Below are 25,712 nucleotides of genomic sequence, written 5' to 3' on the forward strand. Positions count from 1 at the left end.
TGGCCAGGCTTTGAGGTAACAGGTACACCTGAGAGAAAAGAGTTTTTACAAGTCATGACTGACCAGCAAAATAACTAACATTTGCATGTACCAGGTCTCACATTAACCAGCTACTCTAGAACAGTGTTCTCAACCTGTAGGTCGGGACCCCCAGAGGGGTCCCCACATGATTTTTTTGGGGGTCCCCACATGACAGTGAAGTGGCAATTTTAAGGACTTTAAGAACTTTATTACCTAAAAAAAAAAAAGAAAGAAAGAAGAGAAAAAGACCATTACTGCATCAAAAGTAACCAAATTGTCAATTATTACAAGAAAGAGGCAAACATTTTGAAGCGAATCTAGCTTGTAGATCTGAGTCAAACTAAATGTAATACCAATACAATTCCTACAATTCCAAGTGCCTATCAGGGTGGAGGTCCCCAGTTAAGTATGATTATTTTGGGTGGTCACGGCCTGAAAAGGTTGAGAACCACTGCTCTAGAAAATCATTGTTGTTGTGAATTCTGCAACCAGTTGTAATTTTCTACTTTAGTTATAATTAATTTGATGTTGATAACTAGACCACTTGAAAGCAATCCTATGCTCATGAAACATTTTGCTATCATTTTCTGTAACATTTCCATGCATGGAGAACATCACAAATTACTCCGAACGACCACAAACACCAACACATATGTACATACCTTGCTATCAACAAGGTCGTAGATCTTTTGGCTGATGTAGGTGACGTCAGGCTTGGGTTCGTTGTGGGTGGCGCGGCGGGCAATGTTACGGTTGGGTTTGGACAGACGCAAGATAGATCCTTCCAGACGGACATAGACGGAGTGGGTCAGTGAGGCGTGATACATCTCCGGATCGTAGTTAGAAATCTCATTCATCCAGCCCTGCAGGGGGAGATGGGGTACATTTTAATATGGGTGATGGCGTGTGAGAAAAGCTCCCTCACACTGTCTTCAAATACAATAATACAATATGGGTGATGACAAATTACCCCGCAGAGATGTATCAGTCAATATCTCCAAAATACAGAGGATTCTATCCAATAAATATAACAAGCAGATTACTTAAAATTACTCTTCAGTTAGTAACCCAGTCAGTGCATCCTTTTAATGCCAGATGTTTCACTTTGTAAGAGTAAAGCACATTCTTCACTCAAAATGGTTGACATGTCATTTTTTAAATTCAATTTAAAATTCTTCATAAACCCTTCAACAGCGTATTAAACTGGATGACAGCTTTAGGGTGCAGTCACACCGGACTTCTGCCAATTTTTCTGCCAAATAATGCTTTTCAATGGGAACAGAGCAGTTTGCTGCCATTCGCGGATTTCCGCCCAAAAAAAGAAAAAACGCTCCACTCCAATAGGCAGCATAGGCAGAATGAAAGTGTGACTGTACCCTTATTGGAGTTTTGGTAAGGAAAGGTTTTCAGGAATTTTTAATAGGACGGACCCAGTAGTCAAACAATCAATGTTTGTTTGGCACCCGTCATCATTATTCTGTCTACCAGGCAGACTCCCTATGCTGTGACCCATAAACATACATCTCCTCAAATGAGTTTGTTTTTTATTCTCCTTTGAGAGTTTTGATGAGTTTGAGAAGGATCCCCCCTTAGCCAATTCACTGCTTTCTTCTCAAACTCAGCTTCTGCTTGGCCTGAAAAATATATTTCTTATTAGAAAATCGATAAATATATGCACTGGCACATGCCATTTTCCCTCCTTTTTTCTTCTCTATCTTTTTTTGGTCTTTTTCACATACTTGTTAACAAGCCTGTATACTGTCATAGGCAGTCAATTTCAAACAGTAGCAATCCCTGTCAAAGTAGCAATCCCCGTCCCTGCTCTCACACAGATTTATCAGCATCTTTGAAAGAATTCAGAGAGGCATGGAGACAGTTTGACTATTGTGGTAAGATGAAACAAGAGAACTACCCGACGGCAAGAGTATGAAAAAATGGGACATGGTTAAGTCATAAAACAGAGATAGAGAAACAGATAGATAGACAGAAGTGTCATATGTATATTCTTATTCTTATGCTGAGCCCAGATCAGGTCCAAATACTGTGTAGTCTGAGAGTAATACTAAGCCAGCAATCTGTCCAGCTGTAGTGCAAGGGGTCAAATGAGACATCGGACTCATTCCATTATGGTGGACTTTGCGTTCAATACAAAGGTGACATCATTTGGAAGGCGGCCATGGACTGTGGGGTGACCAGACTATATGGCGCAATGGCTGCCTTGGGGGTCACACTGGCAGGCTAATCCTTAGGATGAGCATTAGCAGTGGACAAAGAACAGGCAAACAGGCTTTGTTGCTAAAATACAACCCACAGAGGCTAGAAACCATTTGAGCAGTAATGCGGCTAAATGAGCCGACTGGCTGGTTTCCTCAGGTAATTTATTGGCCATTTATACTGACAGAGCAATCAACCATGACTCTACTCTCTTCTTTTTTTCCACACCGATGCAGACAGATCAATGCAGGGACAAACTAGAAGCAAGGATGATCACATTTGATGGTCCTTAATAGATTTTCTTCATGAAATTACATTTAGTTTACTAGCCACATTGTGGCATTTTATACTGGCCATTACAATAACCCTTTGCACAGATGCCAAAATGAGAGGGCGGTGACTGTGATGTCACTGATGATGATGATGATGGGCACTTGAAAGCCTCCCTCAAAACCCACCTTTTCAGACTCGCTTTCCCCGCCTAATTCTCTCCCTTTCTGCCTTTTAGTCTTAGTTAAATGTTTTTTTCCTTGCAGATTTTTTTGCCTTTTAACTATTTCTCTCCTAATAAAGTTTTGTTTTGTTGTAAAGCGACTTTGGGTACTAAAAGCGCTATATAAATTTGATGTACTATTATTATCTATATTGTAAGGAATGGGTCAAGTCTGCTTTACTGTGTAGTAATACTTTTGAAAACATAAAACACACACACACACACACACACACACACACACACACACACACACACACACACACACACACACACACACACACACACACACACACACACACAGTATATACATACTGTATATACTGTATATTCTAATGAACCAACATTTTAGGCTACAGGTGCACAACAGAATGGATTTTAAAAACTTTCAAAGGGGGAAAAGACCTAGTGACCTTAAAGATGTTTGGCTCCTTGATGTCCAACTGGGCCATGTTCCACAGCTCCGTATGACGTCTGGAATGTCTGAAACTGTGGCCAGAAGGCTTTGGTCCTGTCAGCCACACCACACCAATGGCTAAAAGGAACCCCAGTCCAACCCCAAGTAGCATTCCACCAATGTAACTGGGCAATGGCAGTACGAAGCAGCAATAGACTAATGCTGTTAGGGTGATAAGAGTGTAGCGTGGAACACTGGGTGCGGACTCTTCACTTTCGGATTCATCGTCACTGCATGGCTCAGTGCCGCCCCTAGGTGGCATTCTACTTCGATTTTGCATCCCAGTAACGTCTTTCCTACCCACTCTGTCACCGTCTGTGTCTGAACACGTCTCAAAGTCCTCATTGTAGAGGATGCAGTAGTCCTCATCCTCCTGCCTGGCTAGAGCAGACATTGAGCACTTGTCCCAAGACATGGACCCTAGACATGATTTGTTGGGGCTCTTGGCGTCACCCACGTTTTGGCAAGGTGATTCGACCTGACCGGAGGCGCCGCCGTTAGGGCCTTCCACCTCCCAGTCGCTGCCCTCTTCCTCCTTGATACAGTTGTTGTTATTGCTCTCCATGTGGCCGTTGTTCAGGCAAGCCATGTTAGAGAGTTCTGTGGCACTGGATGAGAGAGCCTTAGGCCGATAGATGCTGCCGCTGCCGCCGCTGCCGCCGCTCTTTTCGTCCATCATCTTACTCAGAAGCTGGAGGGGTTCATAGATGGCCTCAGAGAGACGGCGCTTGGTGTCTTCAATCCGAGCTTCGACGTCTGAGACCTTGAAGAAGGAGCGACTATCCACCGACGTTTGCGGAGACGAAGGCACTGTTTTAGAATCGCCAGCTGACGACACGGCAACGGTTGGCGTTCGCGACTGGGTGAACTGCTTGAAGAGTTGCAAGTTGAGGCGGGAATCTGTGAGACGGTAAGACGAAGAGGAGGAAGAGGAGGACTCCTGTGAGGTATCCGAGGACAAGGATTTGACTAGGTTCTTCATAAGCTGTCTGTGCCTTACCGTTGGAGGGGCGGGAGGAGGGAGCCCCTCGCGAGGCTCAATCTCAGAGGAGAGAGACCTCATCATGCTGAAGAAGGCGTTGTCACTGGAGGGAAAGCTCAAAGATTTAGGCGGAGATGAGGTGGAATTTGAGCCTCTCTGTTCAGTGGGTAGTAATGGTGGGCTTTGCGTGGGAGCATTGGCATCCTGATGATCTGGGTCTGGAAAAAGTGCAGACGACGATTCAGGAACAACTTCAATTTTGGCCACAGAGTCCGATGGAATCCCTAGTTCGAACATCTCCTCACTTGCCTCTAAGGCCGTGACGATGCTCGAGTCATCCTGATCAGGACAGACAAGGGAGACGGGCGCCCCGTAAAGTTTTTCTTCCTCCTCCTCTTCCTCCTTCCCAAGAGCTGAGAAGTGGATCGCGATGGTCTTCCTGGAGAGCGGTGGCTGGACCTCGAGCTTAGGGGCAGCGGCAGGCAGCCGTGGATGTGGGTCAGTGGACTGAGCTCTGTCTGCATGGCTGGAATACTGGGTTGTCATCGCAGTGTTCCCACTGAGTTACAGTCTGTCGAGAGAGAGAGAGGAGACAGTAGGGAGATGGGATTTAGACACTGATCTCAATCAAATAGAAAAGCAACCTTTGCTTTGCAGTTTCACATCATGCTAACCTAATGTCAAAATAACTTCTATAGTGTCAATCCATCAGAAGAAAGTGAGAAGAGATGCTGTAGGAGATTATACACACATTATTTCCTGTAATACATTCATCCTCCAACCGGTTCATTCAGCTGTGATGACTGCTTGCCTGGAATGTGACTCACGCAAGCATGTCTCCTATTCCTTGGAAATGTGTGTGTGTGTGTGTGTGTGTGTGTGTGTGTGTGTGTGTGTGTGTGTGCGCGCGTGCGTGCGTGCGTGCATGCATGCATGCATGCGTGTGTGTGTGTGTGTGTGTGTGTGTGTGTAGGTGTTGACAGAATGACACACTGAGTGTCTCTCTCGCAGCTTGCTGTCAGCTCACCCAGCAGGTCTGTCCTATTACTGCCTGATTTATACTTAGTTGCGCAACCTGTCGCACACCAGAAATAGTAGATCTACAAGCTCACTATACACACACACATCACAGCACAATGTGTTGTGAGCTTGTAGATCGGCTATGTTTGGGAAATTAGTACAAATCCCAACTAAAGTGTGTCGTCATGCCCATAAGTGTAAATCACTGCAAACACACCTGATTATTACACCTCCCACCGTTCCCCACTCCCCTCCTGCTGACTGACTTAACACGTGGCTCTCAGTTTACTCACACACACACACACACACACACGCACACACAGCAGAAAAACACGCATTCAAAAAAAATCTAATCAACCAAACCTTGCCAGCTTTCTTTTCTTTTCAGTACAATATTCTTTCCTCTCATGTTGTTCCCCTGCTGTGAACATCACCTCATCTCACCTCCTTCTCTCACATCTGCTTCTTTTGCTTCCCTTGAGTGGGAGCTTCAAGAATTAAACCAGATCGAGACGCTATACAGGCCTAAGTGTGAATCCTAGCTGCCTCTTGAAACTGGCCGTAGAATAGAAAGGGATGGCATTTGGTGAGGAACTCGAGATATATCAGCAACACTCCTACTCTATAAAACACAGTGATCCTGTGACTGTGACTTGCATTCAAACCTTGACCTATAAACATGTCAAGATTGCGTGAATTCCCCCACCAGTCTTAACAGCTTTTTTTTTTTATCACTTAACCACAGTGTTTCAAAAATAGATCTACATTTGGATTACAACACAGGCTTAGGGCACCCGTCCATAACACACAAGATCGGCTATAAAGGCCAGGTAACAACATTCAATAATATATAATAATTCCCATTCCAAGTGGCTATGACCAAAGTGTGCAGGCCCTGGGTAGGCAACCTGGCCTGTTGCAGACCTGTGCCTTTTCAAGTTGTTGTTTTTTTGTTTCACACATACAAGAGTGAAAGAATGCACATGCTCAAATGTAACACGGATGCTCTACTCCCATATGTAAATTTACTTGATTCTACCAGGACATGATTGGAAAAAGAACACCACACACCCACTTGTCAGCTAGACAACATAATACAGTATATGAATAACATACCTCAGCTTTGCTTAAAAATAGACCCATCTTTCCTCTATTTCTATCCTGTTAAGTGCCTCCCTACCGCCACTTGATTACTACATTTATAATGCATGATATCTGCAGAGACACGTCAAGAGAGTTATGGATTTTCGCTGCTAGGGTTGAACAGTGTACTTCAGCACAACAATGTTCTCATGACGGAAAGGATTAGGAATCCTACAATAAAATGAAGGAACCTCTGTCTATCCGTCAGTCCATCATTCTGTCTAATCCCCATTTTTCTCCTCAGTGTGTTTAGCAATTGATCTGAATTTGCCCACAGGCATTTAGCATATGAAGACAGTGACAAAGCCCGTTTTTCACTTCCCCCAAATGTAAGCTTTTTGTCAACTCATTGTCATACTGTAAGCAGCAGAGACTCAGAGTTCCTGCACGGTTGTCGCGGTTACGGTCCCAGCAGGCTATAGGATCTGTAGCCGCTGGGTGGACTTCGAGACTACAGTATACACATACACACAACGCCACACAGAGACCGCCAACACAGTTGCATGACTAAGCATAAAACAGGGCTTAAGTGGTTAATCAGACTAATCAATTTAATTGATTATAAAACACAATACTTTTTTTAACCTGCGCTTCATGATTATTCGATTAATTTTTTTAACCTGCGCTTCTTGATTATTCGTTTAATCAAAAATCAAATTAATTAATGTCTTTTCTTTTTTGGGTTGGTGGGTTGTGGATGGAGGACACAGATCTCGTCCGGAGAGGACATTTCTCTCACTATTTTGTTGAGGAAGACAGACACAGTGTAATCAAACTGTTGTCCTTCTGTTTGCCTGTGCAAGGAACCGAAGGAGAAAGACAATAGAACTCATCATAATAGGTTGTTTACAGACATTTGGCAATGGCAGCCTTGTCCTGACAATTGAGGTGGCATCAGGCCCAGGCTGGCTCACCCAAACACAGGCCTGACCTGACCACTCATTGTCACATGGTCACGAGTGCGCTAGTTGCCCCCATCGGGCAGTCAGCCAGCCGCCTACATCCCTGGCTGGACAGCCCACAGGGTCAGCAGCAGCACAATGACTCCATTCTAGTGGGCTGCAAGCTGGAAAGATGACCTTATTATAGCATTATAGCATCTATAAAGAGCACATATTAGGCCTAGACATTTTTTTCCCCTAGCTGTAGAATCGATACAGTAAGTCAGATGTGTTTGTCCTAAAAGGTCCTCTCTCCATCTCTGTGCTGATGTGCAGACTGGGCGACGGCCAATGTTGAATGAACTAATGGCGCCATTGACACTGATGGCACTAATTACAGAAGCGACCAAGCCTCATTAGCCCCTGTGTTATGAGCTCATTATGGACATGTTCACAACTCTCTCCCACTGCATCCAACACTCTGTGGTAATGAGAGGAGACTCATAGAGCTATAAAACACAAGCGTGCACACACACACACACACACACACACACACACACACACACACACACACACACACACACACACACACACACACACACACACACACACACACACTCTAGTTATTTAAAGTAATTAAGGGATGTTACAGTAGCAGGCAGTCACAGTTTTGGTCTGAGTCATCAGAGGAAGCTATTGGATTTCAAGGGGTGTAAGCGTGGTATGACGGTCAAGTATTCAATAATAATGTAGGTTCACAGCCTAATTTTCAAATCTGCATTTTGTAACCTTTAACAGAGTCATGCATGGTTAAAGTCTGCATTGTGTTACCTTTTCCAAAGTGATACATGGTTAATCTCATTGCAACTACAGAACTATAAATGGGCAAAAACATGCTTTCCTAATGCTTAAGCAGTGACAAAACAAAACAGCAATTGTAGACTAGATATACCGATATATATCGTACTTAATTATTTAAAAAGACACATGCCAGTGTAGTTTCACATGCCTGTCTGCAAGTTCAACCAATTGTGTACCTGCATTTATGCAAACATTTGGTATTGAGTGATATGGAAAGGAAATAATCTGATATTGGCATCAGCCTAAAAAAATATATATATCAGTGTATCTCTATTCTTTAAGATACATGTTTTGGCTTTTTAAGCCTTTATTGATAGGATAGTAGTCTGACAGGAAATGGGGAGAGAGATGGGGAGTGAGGCTACTTTGGAGCCTAGGTGCCTGGACCGCTATACCAGCGGTCCAAGCCAGTGTACCTCTATTCTAATCAATAATGTGGGCACTATAATATAAGAGAAACACTGTGAAAGCCAGAAGGCGAACCACGTGTGATGCGATGGGTAATGAATAGCTTGAAAGCACACTGACCTAACCCACTGACCCAGTGTTCCCTCATTCCAAGAACTACTGACTTTTGACCACAACACCAATACACATCTCTGAATCTGAACCAAAGCTCGATACTATAGTCACTCTGTTTAGCACTTTTAACCAGTGATGTCTCGGTTGTAAAGTTAGGCCTTACTTTACAATTTTATTCTGGACCTCCTGGTACGATATCAATTCTTATGGTGCCGATTTTATATGTATCGCTATTCTGTCAAGAAATACGGATTCTGATTTAATATTGAACAACATTTTCATTTAGTTATAAAGTCTGGACTATGAAAAATTGCTGAATCATACAGTCAAAGATATTCTACAGTATTATCATAAGTAAAATGTATTTATTGTTTTAGTTTACCCCCATCTAGATCCCTACATAGTTTCACTTATACCCCAGTCACATACTCAACACCAGAAAAGCAAGTGTTGAATGTGTTGCTGTAGTATTCTTCTACCCACTTTGAACATGATAAAAAAAACAAGTCGCAGACAGAATATTGATTATGGAGTTATTATGAAATATGACCATATAATTGCGTTATGGAGATGTTATGACAATATCATAATTGACAAAGAAAACTAATTGAGATTCATGACTCAATTATTTACCCCATCCCTAAAAATTGTGCATTTCCATGCCATCCTGCCTAAGCAAGCAGAATGTGCATTCTCTAGAAGAATCTGGTATCTGGTTGTCATGTCAACAACCTATGGCTACTAATCAACAAATATTTCCACCAGAACTGAATGACCTCATTTAAGGTGGCATGCTGTTGGGGAGACGTGTTTGTTTATCTCTGGCAGGCAAATAATACAGACTGATCATGAAGACACTAGCCAAAGCTACAAATATAGTAATTGCATTCCCATTTCACTTCATGTTTGTTTCATGAATGCTGCACTTTTCTTCTATTCTCAAGAGGAATTGTTTGGAGAGGCTTAGCCTTCACTTCAGTTTATCCAAATTCAGCCAATATTTCAGACTAGGGCATCATATCTTATGGTCGTGCTACCTACTGTAGATATTGCTAGTTCGCTGTGTCTAAATAGATAATTATGACGGAGGTGAAAAAAAAAGATAAGTATTTTCAACTGAATGTCAATTTGGTCGAAATTGCTTTTGCAGTCCTTTGAGCGTAAATGTACAGTACATGTAAAATGATGTGTTTTGGGGGTGGGGGGGTACCAGAGTTAATGCTTCCATACTTCACTTGAGCGTTTGGTTCATGAGCACACAAACACAAAGCATCAGCCCACTGCTCTTTTCATGGGTCACTTGGGAATATCTCTGAATCATAATAAACCAAGCTGTTATGGAAAAAATACCTCCAATGGTAGAGCCGATCTATGGAACACCACTGCCAACCCATCACATCTTCAACAATCAAATCTGACGTTTACCATGGTCGAGGAAAAGCTTAAACGTTCATTTGTGTAAAGCCTCAAACATTTTGTATTGTGTAAAACTACTGATGTACATACTGTGCGTATGAACAGGAAGCTATAAGAGCATCCCTGCATTCTATGACACAACAACCCCTCAACTGGAGTCAGTAGAACAGGCTTCCTTATTTGCTAGCTTATTAACCACCCAAAAAGAGTACTTTTTGCAAGTCACCCTGGCTACTTCTGCCTGCCAGTGTGACAACACAACACATACCTACCAGCCCACTCAGAGTCAGAGCATCTCAAATGTCTCACACTTCTGCTTCCAATAAGTCTAGAGAAGGGGGTTTGAGATAAAGACCTTTACACAGGCCAGAGCAACGTGACAGTATGTGATTTTAAATAATAAAATATTCACAAAATCTATTTATTAACCTGAAGCCGATTCTACATGTCTCCTGAATCTCAACAGTATTCTGAAAAACGAATATTTCTATATCAGTGGTGCTCAATCTTTTTCATGTCAAGGACCCCCACAATGATATGTATTTGGCTGCGGACCCCCATCAAAATATTTTGTTCCAGGGGCCCGCCAGAAGCAAAGATTTGAGTTAAAAATGTTCGCCTTAAAAATATATATATTCAAAGATTTGCACACATTTTCACGATTTTTCAAAAATAGCAGATCTACAAGCTCATAGCGCGGCACTCGGTGCCGCGCTATGAGCTTGTATATCTGCTATTTTTGAATAGCCCAAAGTGTAAAATAATGCTTTTTAGCTCAAATCTAAAAATGACACAGTTCCAGGTCTTAATGGGTTAAAGAAAATAATCCTAAAACATATTATGAGGAATATAATGGAAAGCCAGTGTTTGCTGTTGTCTGGTCATTTGAATAGCTGCATTTGGATAATAAAATTCCTTTCCGTTTATAGGCTCTGTGCATAACAGTAGTCCCGTGTTTCCAGCAGGTGGCATACCTGTTTGAGTTCAAATCTGCTGTCGAGCCAATCAAATGAAGCTATGGGAAAAGAAACTGGAACAGGACTACAGTTATGCACAGAGCCTATTGCGTCTGAGCTGGAAGAGGAACGGCCATCAGCATATTGTCCAGAGAGTGGACAACATCTGGGCCTGTGTATCGAAAAATATATCGAAAGTGATATTCAATTGGCTCTATTGTTATCGTAGTAAGTCCTCCATAAAGAGTTGGCTGAATAGCAGCTGGACCCACAGTAATCATAACCATAGTTGAGTCGTAACAGGTTCCGCATACAGGACCCATGTCGTGTAGTTGTCTAGTACATTGGAGATTGTATGGATGTATTTGTTATATATTTTATATAGCCCCCCCCCCAACATATAGCACACATTTACACTCACTACTTTTGTGTTTTACAGATATGCACAAATATATGTTAATGTATATGCATCTTTGTGAATAAAGATGTTAATCAAAACGTCAATCAATCAATACAACATGTTTCTTTTACCCCTGACACCGAGTGTATTATACTGTGTATTAGAATCCAGTACATTTTTATGCCTGAGTATAACAGCTATTCCCAGCCAGGGCTCCACAGCTACCTCTAACGCAACAGGCTGTTTGGGAGTCATATTAGTATATGAGTTAATTTCAGTCACTGACTAACCCTGCGTTTTAACAGCGGGCAACTCTCGGCGATGCCGGGCGATATCGCCCAAAAAGATAAAGGAAATCCATCTTTCATCGCCCCCCCGCCCACTTCGCCCGATCGCCCGTTCTCATAGACTTTCATTATATTTTTGGACGACGTCGCCCAGAGTTGCCCGCTGTTAAAACGTACCGTAAGGATAACTTAATTAGGAAGATAATGCAATGCTTCTCTTGGTCGTCTGTCTGACAGACAACAGCAGCAGCACACTTGCAATGACCACATTCTGTTTAACATATGCACTGAGCCAGGGGAAGGGCTAGATAAGCATTATGTTTCTCCCTGTCCCCTTTTCCAGCTTCTTGGACACTTCATGTACACGAACTTGTGCCTTGGACCTCCTTTTTTCTTGTGATTATGATTTCAAATTTGCATAAATGCACTTGTATATATGTATCTTTCTGTTGTACAAAAGAGCTGGAAATAAACTGAACTGAACTGAACTGTTTCATGTGGGGCAAAGACAGCAGAAAAACAAAAGAACAGAAACCATTTCTCAAGTATGCAGTAAAACTGGTGGAGCAAGCAAAGCGAGAAAGCTCTTTGCCAGGGAAACGAGATAACCTATGTAAACTGAAAACAAATGTGGTTAGGCCATCAATGAAACCATCATGTCTCAGGTCAGAGCCTTATATTGCTCAAGTTAAGTCACTTTTGTTTGTTTAACACTTAATTGCTGTTACATTTACATTTACATTACCACCTTGACAACTTCTGAGGATTACTGAGGAGACATCTGTCCTTTGAATTAACAACATATCCTGTCCCGCGTTGGAATGGGGAACGGATATGGACAGATGGCTAGATTCCATCCATACTGTAGCCCATCCTTCAAAAGATCAGATGGTAAGACTTATTAGGCTATTGCGTGGAGTTCAAATTTATAGCGCAACATTGGAGGTGTGCCTGTTGCCTGTAGCATTATCTTGACATAACCCCCCCCCCCCTTTGAAATAAATATATTCTTAATTGTATGGTTTTGAAACAATGATTATGATTGTTGAACACAACACATGTTTATGGTAGAGAATCTGTTGTGAGCTTCTAGATCGGAGATTCCAATCAACAAAACTATGGACTGGGATGCATGGTGGCTCAGCCAGTTAGTGCAGATCATATTTTAGTCCTAGTGAGCACGAGGACCAGGGTCATATCCGACCTGCATCTCGCATATCTCTGCTCTTTCTCTTTACTTGGCTTCCTGTTTCTCTAAACTGACCTACATACAGGTATCTGCAATATGCATTAAAGCAAAAGAGGTGTGTATACAGTACATATACATATTTACATTTTATGTTCCCCTTACTGTACCAAAATAAACAAAAACAAATTAAAGCGAAATTCTTGTGTACTGTTACACCCCAGATATAGTTAGATAGGTACATACTGTGTATAGATAGATAGAAAGATAGAAAAACAGACTCAGACTCATAGGTAGATATTTACTGTCGTCAATTTCTGGTGGAATTGGTCCACTGTATCCATTATTGTTTTGATAAGAATGTCAGCTTAGTTGTTTTGGCAAAGACTCTTTAATTAAATATGTAATAGGCCTATAATTGACAAAGCATGGATGCCACTTAACACGTCTTGGGAAAAAAAGCCTATTTTAATCAATGATTTTATGTTTTAAACAGGTTAAATACCACTGGCGCCAAAACGTATGACTACAGTCCCAAATCTGTGTGTGTTCACACACACACAGACCCATGTACTTAACAGTCACACATTGTCGTCTGTGTTGGTTCAAGTAATTTCATCAGAAGAGAAGGTGTGATTCTTGGCACCAGTGTCTAGAATGAGAATATGTGTGTGTGTGTGTGTGTGTGTGTGTGTGTGTGCGCACACGCGCACCCGTGCGTGCGTGCGTGCCTTACACATCAAGCCAGTGTAAAAAAAAAGGAAAAACTGAAGGGTAAACAATGAATCAACACTCTGCCAAGACATCTTCATCTCCACATCTGAAGTTTCACTCAGAAAAAAATATTTGTAATATTATATGAAGTTATCATTCTCTATATAAAATATAGGTATCCTGATCTATAAAACTAACACAACCAGACTTAACCACTATCCTCCTTTATTACAATTAAGGGTGGGTCGACTTGCGAGGCGCACCATTGCTCCGATCCACACCAAACTTGACACAAACACTGTTCAGGGGTCGGCCATGCGAATAGTCACACCAAGAAACATAAATTGCACACATACTGGGTGTGTTCGGAAATATAGCACTGAGCGCACTGGCCAATATAAACTAATAGGCGAGTGCGCTCCGGTGCGCAATTTCCGAACGCACCCACTGTATGGGGCACTACAGCAGCGTTACAGCAGTGTCTAACGGCCTGAAAATCTAGTTGTTTAAAAGTACCAAAATGTAATTAAATCATGTTGCGTCATCATCATCAACAGTTGGAAAATGCTAAACTGAATACCTAAAAAATTAAATAAAAAAATAAAATATTGATGAATGCAAAAATACCATCTTCGCTGATACAAAAAGGACCATAAATAAAGTGAGATGATGGCATTTCCCAGTCTCAATGAATAATTGAGAAATCTGTGACCATTTTAGTCCTTTATGACCCCTCTGATGGGTTGTTAGTTTGTCAAATTTGGAGAAAAACAGCCCCTGATTTCAGACAGCTACCATGGTAACATAAACAGTAATGTTACAATCATTTAATTCCTGTATATGTGTGTGTGTGTGTGTGTGTGTGTGTGTGTGTGTGTGTGTGTGTGTGTGTCAGAGAGACATAGAGAGAGAGAGAGAGAGAGAGAGAGAGAGAGAGAGAGAGAGAGAGAGAGAGAGAGAGAGAGAGAGAGAGAGAGAGAGAGAGAGAGAGAGAGACAGAGAGAGAGAGACAGAGAGAGAAGGGAAAGAGGGAGGACCCTAGCTGTTGACAACCCAGAGTGATATACTGTAAGTGTAAACAATCAAACACACAATACATCCTCTTCTTCCTCCGTAACTATTTTCAAAACACTCGATAGAAAGCTTGTGTTTATGAATGCACTTTCTGTAAGGCTAAGCACCTTTTGATCCAAATCAGTTCAGTAACCCTGACGTGGCTCATGCTAAATAATGCATTCCTCACTTAACTGCTTAAGTTCCTCAACAAGACCTCATTATATTTGAATGAGTTACATGGCTGAAGCTGTGACAAAGCTGTAGCACAGCTCGAGCTCTAGTTACAACCACCGAACCTCGGTGAGCCAAGTGTTGATGAATTGAATGCCTAGGACCACAATGGAAACAAGTCCCACTCCCCAGGACTTTTTTGTGTTATCCTTTTAGCCTAATGTCTGTCTGTCTGACTGACTGAATGACTGTACCTCGTGCTGTTTACATTTCTGACATAAAGTATTCAATCAAAACAATAATGATATCATTATTAATTTTTTGGAATAGGGCTTGAGAGGAATATTATGAGCCCCAAATCTGCTTGATCAATTGGGCTCCAAATCAAATACTCCTACAGTATATGATACAGAATACTACAATGCTGTACATAATAAAATAGTTTTCCTTGCATGGTCAATATATGGATTGATCTAGGTGGGCACATTCATCACTGAAATATTGTTTCTCTGCTTTTAGTGAAGAAGAAAAAAAATCGTAAGCTTTCATTTCAGTTTACTTAAGTTAAAACATATGTTTATGTCATGGTAGCCTACATTTAGTCTTGATAGAATACAACCAACCTTTGTTAGAAGAAAGTCACACCACGTTTTCCTGTAATTTGGGGCAGTAGCTGACAGAACAATGAAGAATTGAGTTCACACACACAGTGTTCGTGTCGCTGAATATACAGTAAGAGGTGATTTTAAGTAGAAGGCTGACAGACAATCAGGTCTACTGTGATATAACCTAGTTATGATTGTAGGGTTTACTTAATTGTTAAGAGTTTTGAAGCACTTTCTTATGAAGGTAATTAATTTGTAAGTACTTTACTGAGGTTTACTCTGGATCTCCTTCCAACAGCACGCAATCATTTATGAAGGGTCAACCGTGTAAATATTTGACCTTTGCCTTTGATATGTTATTTCCACACCACTGACCTTGTAACAATAGGATGCAGTACACAGCAACACTGTGTCCAGATTGACCTGACATGATTTGAGCTAATTACCACACTGGGCAGGAGGCCTACAGTAATAGCCCTATAATTGACAAAGCATGGATACCACTTAACGCGTCTTGAACTTCCCAAACCACCAGCATAAAAAACCTTTCGTGCCAACATCTGAATGCAAAGCCAAGCTGGAGTCGGCATTCTGCAGGCCTTTAGGGTGTGGTCACACCAAACTTTGATTCTGCCTATGCGGCAGATTCTGGCAATGCTTTTCAATGGGAAAGGAGTGGGTTGTTCGCGGATTTCCGCAAAAAAAAAAGCTCCGTTCCCATTGAAAAGCATTGGCAGAATCCGCCCGCATAGGCAGAATCAAAGTTTGGTGTGACCGCACCCTAAAGGGATATTTCACTTTCAAACGTGTTTGGGGTCATTTTAACATCTACTCTCTCTTCTGTGTGAACCCCAGACAATTTTTAAGTTGCTTGATTCAGTATTTAGATATTTGATATTCGTTTTATCAGGCACGCCCGCTTCCTATATAAAGTCATTGTAACTTTAAACTCCATTTGAACCCTTTTAGATTAATTGAAAACACGCGTCCTTGGTTCTGGTGACTGATTTTGTCATTCTTATGCGTGAGGGGGCTGTGTTATTCAATTACCTTTTTATTTTTTTAAACACGGCCCCTCATGCAATAGGAGGACAATATCAGTCACCAATTAATATAACATGGTTAAAATTGAGTTTTTTGGGGGGGGGTTATAATCCTGTTTCGAACAATGTGACAAGGACCTTGGTACATGTGTGATATTATATTATTAAATATACTATGCCTTTATTGGTTGGCCTGCTACAATCTATATGGCCAGATCCACTTTCTTCAAATGAATCCCCCATTACGTTTACAAGTTCAATGCATTACAGTAAAACAAAAACATACAAAAAGGCCCAAACTACACAGTGAAACAGGTACAGTAGTCCAGTAGATGCACAGACGTCACTGCTGTCACAACAACAGTGAACAGGCTACTGTGTATCCTACAGAGACTTCTTTCCCACTTGGGTGACAACACATCTTTTGACTGGCTGCCTTATCCGTCTGGAATAATTAGATTTTCTTGACACTCAATGCAGTTCCACAACAGCAGACTTCCAAGGCAACCCATGGGACACAACACATTGTTGAGGAGATAACTAGGTGGTGGTGGTGGGATGAGTAGTAGAAGACGGCTGGAACCTTGAACCTTCCATATTATGGAATTCTATATGGCAAGAATTTAATGCTGTACCTCGCAGAAATCACTCAGCTGACACTACTGAGACATATTTTTAATAACAACTGACAACATTGTGAACTGTGTGTGTGTGTGTGTGTGTGTGTGTGTGTGTGTGTGTGTGTGTGTGTGTGTGTGTGTGTGTGTGTGTGTGTGTGTGAGAGAGTGAAGAATGTGAGATTTACAGGTATATGAGAATGAAACGGGCAGAGATGCATCATCATAGAACCACAGACTATACTACTGTAGCTCATGGTGTAGGAATGAATGGCTGTAATCCAATAAGAGAAAGCTGTACAGGTTGTTCTCACTGATCAAGTTTTAACAACGGCAGTGGAATTCCCTGATCCTTATTCTATTTGTAACAAAAACCTTTTTTTTTTGCCTCTCAAGTTAAACGTTGGCTAAATGGCTTGGTGGACAAAGTAAACAAAAGTAACAGACTGATTTTTGTAGACAGGCTATATTTATACACCTTCTTCCCTCTTGCCATCCGGCTATATTTATCCACCCTCCCTCTTGCCTTTCGTCTCTTTCCTCTGTAAACAGGTGATAATTATGACGGTGGTGTTGCTATGATGAATGGTGAGTTGGTGACTTCACCGAGAAATTAAAGGACACGGTAACTGAAAAAGGCCAGTAAGCGGGGGTGACTGGCAGTTTGACATATTCTCCTGATGTCTCAGTAATGGTCACCACTTCAGGGGTAAAACATGTTCAAAAATAGCAGATGTACAAGCTTGCATGCAGCGTGGCAAAAAGTAACGCGCTGTGAGCTTGTATGTCTGATATTTTTTAATAGCCAACACTAAAATCTAAAATGACACAGCTGCTTTCACGGTTTTAAAGAGGGTGCAGAGCGCACCAGTTTGCATGAACACTAATGTCTTCTGAAAGGATTAAGAAGTATACTAGATGCTCTAAATCAGTGGTTTTCAACATTTTTGTGCAAAAAGAACTGAAAAATAGAAACTTTTTTACACTTGTATATATTGTAATAAAAATGTGAGGTTGTCACAAAATCCCAAGGTATACCTGGGCTTGTCTCACAGCACACCATGACGTGTCTCTGCACACTGTTTGGGAACTACTGCTCTAAATTGATGATAGTAGTAATGTGGCAATTTAAAGAAGTGAAGAAACTTGTAACTGACTTATGGACATAATGTCTCCCAAGGCAATGGTTATTTATCGTCATCATCATAGCTGTAATGTGAGTTCTAATGCCAGAAATCCACAAAGACACACCCCAAGATGGCCTTCTGGAATGATCACACATACCTCTGAAAACACTGAACATTAGCACTATTAAGCTTAAGCCTCCTGCCAGTTTGCAGTAACATGACAGGAGAATAATGATAGCAGCATTTAACAGAGCATACAATACTGTCTTTTACAGAACAGGAACTGGAATAGGCTGACTTCTACATTTCTCACCTCATTCACTTTTCAGATGTGAAAGGAGAACCTCTCAGGGCAAACAAATGTGTCATTGCTGTGGCAATGTGAGCATGAAGTAGCCCCTTTCTCCCAATTAAAACAAGGTAAATAATGCCTTGGGGTACACTGGGATTATCCTAGACAATCATATGATTCATTTCAGAGGCCACTTCACTCTTAAGTAAGAAATGCAATCAGACCAAATACTCATGTATATGTGCTTGACAATTTATTGGTCTGACTATCAGGTTAGAAAAAAAACCTAACTTGGGTCAAAATAGCAAATCCATTCATAGTCATATAAAAATAGGTTGGACAACCAAGAAGTGAGTCATGGCTATAAAACAGGTGTACAGTCATCAAGGGTGTAGACTAAATCTTTTCCGGGGCACGATACTGACCACGTGTTCCTAATCTCTGAGCACAAAACAACAGTTTTTTTCTACTGAATTCACAACGTGTCTAGCATTTTTTCTTTTCTCTTTTTTTTACAGATGAAAAGAAAAGTACTATTTGACACCTTTACTGCATTGCAAACACAAGATTGGCAGCAAGGCATTTTGTCTGCTCATGTATTCTGCATTCAACTCTATCCTCGTTAGACTTTTCAACTTACTGAACACCAACGGAGAGCTGTAGCCACATGAAACCACAGGTGGTTTCATGTGGTTACCAATCACCATACACAGTAAAATCCTTAGCATTAATTAAACTCTCAAAACAGTGTACAAATGAAACCGAATGGTAAGGGATGTTACCACTGTATGTAGCACTGAAATCTGCTATTTTTGACATGATGTGCGGAAACGGCAGAAACTGGATTTCTCACTAAATAATTTTGATACAACCCTCAGCTGTACTCACTGATGCAAAAGTGTGACATTTCCCTTACCTGTGCACCTGCTCCCCAAAGCTTACTGAGACTCACACACTGTAGGTGTTTGCATCCATTTTCACTTACTCTCTTCCCGTTTCATTCATAGTCTGACACCTGACCTCACTACTATGCAGGGTAAAATATCAACGTGGCAGATGTTTGACATCACAGGTTTGCCTCCATCTATATATATACAAATTACACCCCCTTTAAGCCTATGTCACTCCAATGTGATAATTCTGAAGATAGACTTATTTTTATTTTGACATATCTTGTCAAAATAACCGTTTGAGCATATTTTCAATCTTTTGAAATTATTTTCCCTAATACGTTTTTTATATGTGTATTTGGGAGGGATTAATGAACTCCACACAGACAATGCAATGTAAAATACGCCAGATTTAGAAAGAATGCTATTTTCCATCCGTAGTCCCCATACAGAAACAAACAACAATACAAAAAGGGCACATATAAACATTACTAAAAGGGTACAAACAGAAGAGAAAAAAGCAACAGTAAAAAAGGCCTAGTTTTTACCTAAAATACCAGAGTTTACTTTGTCCACCAAGCCATTTAGCCAACGTTTAACTTGAGAGGCAAAAAACAAAGGTGTTAGTTACAAATAGAATAAGGATCAGGGAATTCCACTGCCGTTGTTAAAACTTGATCAGTGAGAACAACCTGTACAGCTTTCTCTTATTGGATTACAGCCATTCCTACACCATGAGCTACAGTAGTATAGTCTGTGGTTCTATGATGAGTCTCACATATAAACATTACTAAAAGGGTACAAACAGAAGAGAAAAAAGCAACAGTAAAAAAGGCCTAGTTTTTACCTAAAATACCAGAGACTCAGGAAAACTAAAAAGAAAAAAAACTACATTTAAGCCTATTTAGAAATATTCACATGCTTGATTGTCCATGATCCATCCTTTGGATGATTCTACCTTGACTACCTTGACTGTGCAATTGCCAAACATTTTCCAATACTGAAATAAGGATGATAAATATAGCGTTTGGGCATTTGGGAAGAGCTTATTATCACAGCATTACGCAAAAGGCCCGGTGAAATGACTCATGTTCTATGCAAATCTAAAAATGGATGTGCCATGAACTGTAAATCATTCACTTATCCTATTCAGTTTCCAGGAGGAGGTCATTACTAAAAATTTAAATAAATAAGTACTTCCTGAACTACAGTAGCTAACCAGCTAATTATGCTGCTACTATTATCTTTGAAAATAATATGAAGTGCATAACCTTTATTCAGTCATAATTATGCCCTATATTGCTTCTAGTTTTTCATCTTTATTTCTAATCTATATACATGATGCAAATAACTGCAATATGTATCCAATCATATTCATATTTCTGCCCTATCATAACTTAGATAGCTTCTAAAGTTGTATCCCATATTATTACCCATGCAAATATTTTATATATACATTTGTTGCTGTTCACTGAAATGCACCAAGTCAAATTACTTCTAGTATATGTGAAAACATATATGTGAAAACATATTTCACACATAAAAGTCAAAGAGTAATGCAATGTTAATTGTTAACCTCCATTTTTTGAAAGGCAGCATGGCAATGGGGTTGAAGAATGCATAACCCAAAGGTAAATACGTTGGCATGTAATAGACAGATTCTAGCCATGTTATTCAGATGTATAGGGTTTGCTACTTTGCTTGTACATATAGATGCAAAGTGTGTTATTTATATAGTAGGTTATTTAGACAGATGCTAGGTTTGATGTGTACCTACTACCCTAGTTACTTTGCAGCATATACAGTACCTGTTTGCTTAGCACTCTCGTTATCCGACCTCTTGCTGGTTGACCACAGTACATGATGTTTACTCCAACCTAACACTTAGTGTTAGTTGCACTGGATAAAAGCGTCTGCTAAACGCCTAAATCGTTAAGTGTACTTGGTATGTTGATAAATGATCTCGAGTAAGACACAGACAGGACAACCCACTCTGCTCACATACGTTACTGGGAGCTTCAATACATGCATTGAATATACAATGACACTAATGATAATAAAGAGACAACTAGAACGTGTATGACAACTTAATTACATATAATGCTGACATGCTGAATATACCTCGAGGTCAATTTGTTCAAATAAACCTGTAAAACAACTTTTTTCCGCTTGACAAGCAACACCCAGACTTCGGGGGATAGCCTCAGTCTACCAAAAAGACTACTACGTCCCTCACAGCCTTGAACTCAACACACTGAGCAGTCAGCCCAGGATGTTTACAGAGAGGACAGCCTGAGCCTTCTGACAAGGACTCAGGTCTACTGTCGACAAGAAAACAAAACTAAGATCTTCTTTAGTCTAACACAGGGGTCTTCAACGTTTTCAGGCCAAGGACCCCCTAGCTGAGAGAGAGATGAAGCAGGGACCCCCTCTATATTGTATAAAATTGTGTTTCAGATTCAACTTTTTTTGTTTACTTGGTCTGCTCTTTTTTTCCCTCTACACCTATACCTCTTTGCCAAAAATAGCCGATATACAAGCCCACAACGCTTGGCTAAAGTTCTCCTCAGAAAAGGGATGCTAGGTTTCAAGTGGTTAAGGTAAAAAGAAAAATCATATCACATAAAGATTTGGCGGACCCCCTGTAGTAACTCTGAGGACCCCCTAGGGGTCCCGGACCCCCTGTTGAAGACCCCTGGTCTAACACACACACACACACACACACACACACACACATTAAATACGGTATATATTAACACAATGGTGGGTTGACAGACTTTATGGGAAGACTTTTATTTGAGCAATTGGACCTTTATCTTTCACTTTATCTCTCTCCCTTCTTTGCCCTCATCAAGTTTTGCAATAGTGTGTGTGTGTGTGTGTGTGTGTGTGTGTGAGATTGTGTGTGTGTCATCTCCTCACCCGAGTCATTTGTATCAACAGACAGGGAACAGGTCGATAATCAGTTCAAATGTACTGGCAAAAGTGCTTACCTCGTATTCTCAAGGCCATTCAATCCATCCTGGGAATTGCATCTGCCTTCGCCAGCGTACCGCACCGTCTCACATGTCGACTGTCGTACTCTGGGGATGCTAATAAAAACATAGACGCAAACGGCCATTCAGATACATACCAAACACACAGACAAATACTCTGCCATGTCATCATCCTTTATTAGCTGTGAATTAAAGGGATAGTTCACCCAAAATATTACTTTTTTTCTATCGATTAGTCACCCCATGGAGACTTGAATTCATGGACATTTTTTGATTTTTGTCACATTCCTAAGCCAATAATTTGATGACCAGCGGACCGGTAGGGAGCGGTTCCGGTAGGAGACACAAAGGAGACTCTTTGTGTCTCCTACCGGAACCGCTGCCAGTCATCAAATTATTGGCTTAGGAATGCAAAAACTAAAAAATATCCATGAATTCAAGTCTCCATGGGGTGACTAATCGATAGAAAAAGTCATTTTGGGGGTGAACTATTCCTTTAAATTAGTCATTAACCAGGCAACATTATCCCTAGGATGGCTGTGATATTACATACATTTCATGATATGTATGTAATGCAGCATTAACCTACATAAAAACATGTCATGGAAGATTTGAATTAAATGTGCAATAGTTTATGGCGTTGTTGTTATAACAATAAATAACAGTGATGTTGTCAATATTTTGACAACATTCAGGCCTTTTACTTGTAACAGAGTATTTCTACACTGTGGTATTGCTACTTTTTTACTAAAGTAAAATATCTGAGTACTTCTTCCACCACTGTACTAGAGTAGAGCTACTTTATTTATCTATCCAATCCAACTCGTACACGATAAAGAACGTCAATGAAAAAGCAAAGTGGAAACTAAGCTAAACTTCAGCAGGAATGAATCTTAGTGGTGGAAAAAGTCCTCAAATGTTTTGCTTAAGTACAAGTATCAATACTGCAAGTACTCTGTTAGAAGTAAAAGTCCAGAATTCAAAATATACTTTACTTTACTAAGTACAAAAGTATTGGTATCAAAATGTACTTAAAGTACCAAAATTAGAAAGTACTACTCACTATGCAGAATGTCCCATTTCACAAGTTCAAAATGTATTAAAAAATCTTTTGAAAATAGCAGATCTACAAGCTCACAACGCGAGCTTGTAGATCTGCTATTTTAAAAATGGTCGAAATATATAGGGCTGAAGTGGTTGCAAAGTAACTGGTCACTAACGCTGTCAAATAATTGTTCTCTCCTCCACGTCATCGGCGCCCATACCCTAGGTGGGGTTGGTGAAAGGGCCTACTCTGTGTGGAGTTTGCATGTTCTCCCCGTGTCTCCTAGGGTAGTTAATACCCTCACAAAAAACATGTAGTAATCCTGGTCACTATACTGCCTCCCCCTGGTCAGCCGGGGCGCCTGATGGAGGAGAAGGGAACTGGTTGGAATAACGTGTTCCTTCCACGCGGTATGTCCAACCAGGGAAACTCCCCCCTGTCGGGTGATAAGAAGCGGCCTGCTTGCTCCTCATGCATTGAAGGAGGCATGAGCTTCAGATTGGGCTCTCCCTAGGCTGGCAGAGGGTAGGTAGTGCCCAGGATTACATAGGCAATTGGCACTGGGTGAAAAAATGTGGGTTACAAAATCGTGGGATAAAAATTATTTAAAAAAAAAAAAAAAATTGTAGTGGAGTAAAAGTACAATATTTGCCTCTGAGGTGTAGTGGAGTAGAAGTAAAAGTATTGAAAATGGGAAATACTCCAGTAAAGTTAAAAAAAATCCTCAAAAATGTACTTGAGTAAATGTGCTTAGTTACTTTCCAACACTAATGAATCTTACCATGTCAGAGTAGATGTTCCTACAGAACAACAACAACACTAATGTAAACAGCAACGTGGTTCTCAGCCTGTTGACAGTCAGTTGTATAAGCCAGTGGTTCTCAAACTTTTTCATGTCAAGGACCCCTAAATTGATACTTATCAGCCCGCGGACCCCCAGTTGAAAAGATATGCCAGGGACCCCCCATAAGAGAAGATGTGTTACAGCTCTAGCAGTGATTCTCAACCATTTTAATTTCAAGGACCCTCACTTTGACATGCATTAGGGCTACGGACCCCCATTTAATGGCATTTCTATCCCTTGGACCCCAATTTACATTGTAATATCTATGTTAATGTAACTCTGAGAGTGTATAAATGGAACCAAATGGACCCTACCGGGTCCATTTGGTTCCATTTATACACTCTCAGAGTTACAGACCCATAATGGTCCATTTGGTGCCTAATCTATCATTTAGCTGGGGACCCCCTGGAACTCCCTCAAGGACCCCTGGGGGTCCCCGGACCCCACTTAGAGAACCAATGGTATAAGCTGAGTGTGATTACTGGACTCAACTAAAACCTGCAACTTGTACTGTAGTAGAGCTATACTTTCAGTGGTGGAAAGTAAGTAAAATGTACTCAAGTACGGAGTACAATTTTGAGATAATACCTCTACTCCACTACATCTCAGATGTAAATATTGTACTTTTTACTCCACTACAATTATTTGACAGCTTTAGTTACTAGTTACTTTGCAGATTTTGATTATTAAGACAAAACATACATTAACCAACTAGACCCTATTTGTTTTACTTCAGCAATTTGCAAATAGCAGATCTACAAGCTCACGATGCATTATGAGCTTGTAGATCTGCTATTTTCAAAATATTTTTAAAACATTTTGAAACCCGAAATGGGACTTTCTATATAATAAGTACTTTTACTTTTGGTACTTTAAGTACAATTTGATGCCAATACTTGTGTACTTTTTACTCAAGTGCATGTTCAAGAAAAAGTACACTTCTACTTGTAACAGAGTATCTACATTGCAGTATTGATACTTTTACTGAAGAAAAACATATTTACCAGTGACATATTCATACTTCTTCCATCACAGACACTTTATTATCTATCCAACTCGTTACAGTACAGTACGTACACGAAAAGAAGAACGTCAACAACATAGAAAAGTGGGAAAAGTAAACTTCTAAACGGAGCAGGAATCAGGATCATGAATCTTACCGTCGTGTCCTTATCGAGTAGATGTGTTGTCTCTCCTTACAGAACAACATGTAAACAACCAGGATCGTTGTATTTCTCAGCCTGTTGTTGACAGTTAGAGTTGTCTTTAAGCTGAGTGTTAGTGTGATTCTCTCTCTGGACTCACTTCAGTTCCTGAATGAAAAAAAAGAAAAGAAAAACCATACAAAAAAAAAAACACAGCGGAGTCTCGCTCTCTCCCAAGGCTAGAGCAATCGAAGGCGGAAAAATGGGATAAGTGGATGGAAAAGGCTTGACGAATGACGATTGCTTTAGCACGTCTGGGATTGTTTAGTAG

At 40.7% G+C, this 25,712-nt stretch overlaps 1 protein-coding gene across 1 annotated transcript in view; it reads right to left on the minus strand.

Moving 5' to 3' along the window:
• The window catches only part of LOC311055643 (testis-expressed protein 2-like), a 45,177-nt gene extending 19,465 nt beyond the window's left edge, over positions 1–25,712 (minus strand). The window contains 5 exon segments of the mRNA XM_084071895.1: positions 5–28; positions 684–884; positions 3,139–4,735; positions 22,345–22,443; positions 25,397–25,712. Coding sequence (XP_083928021.1) covers positions 5–28; positions 684–884; positions 3,139–4,710 — 1,797 coding nt within the window. The 5' untranslated portion in view covers positions 4,711–4,735; positions 22,345–22,443; positions 25,397–25,712.

Source organism: Gymnoscopelus microlampas (genome assembly GCF_963454915.1).
Source record: "Gymnoscopelus microlampas genome assembly, chromosome: 2".
Lineage (NCBI taxonomy): Eukaryota > Metazoa > Chordata > Actinopteri > Myctophiformes > Myctophidae > Gymnoscopelus > Gymnoscopelus microlampas.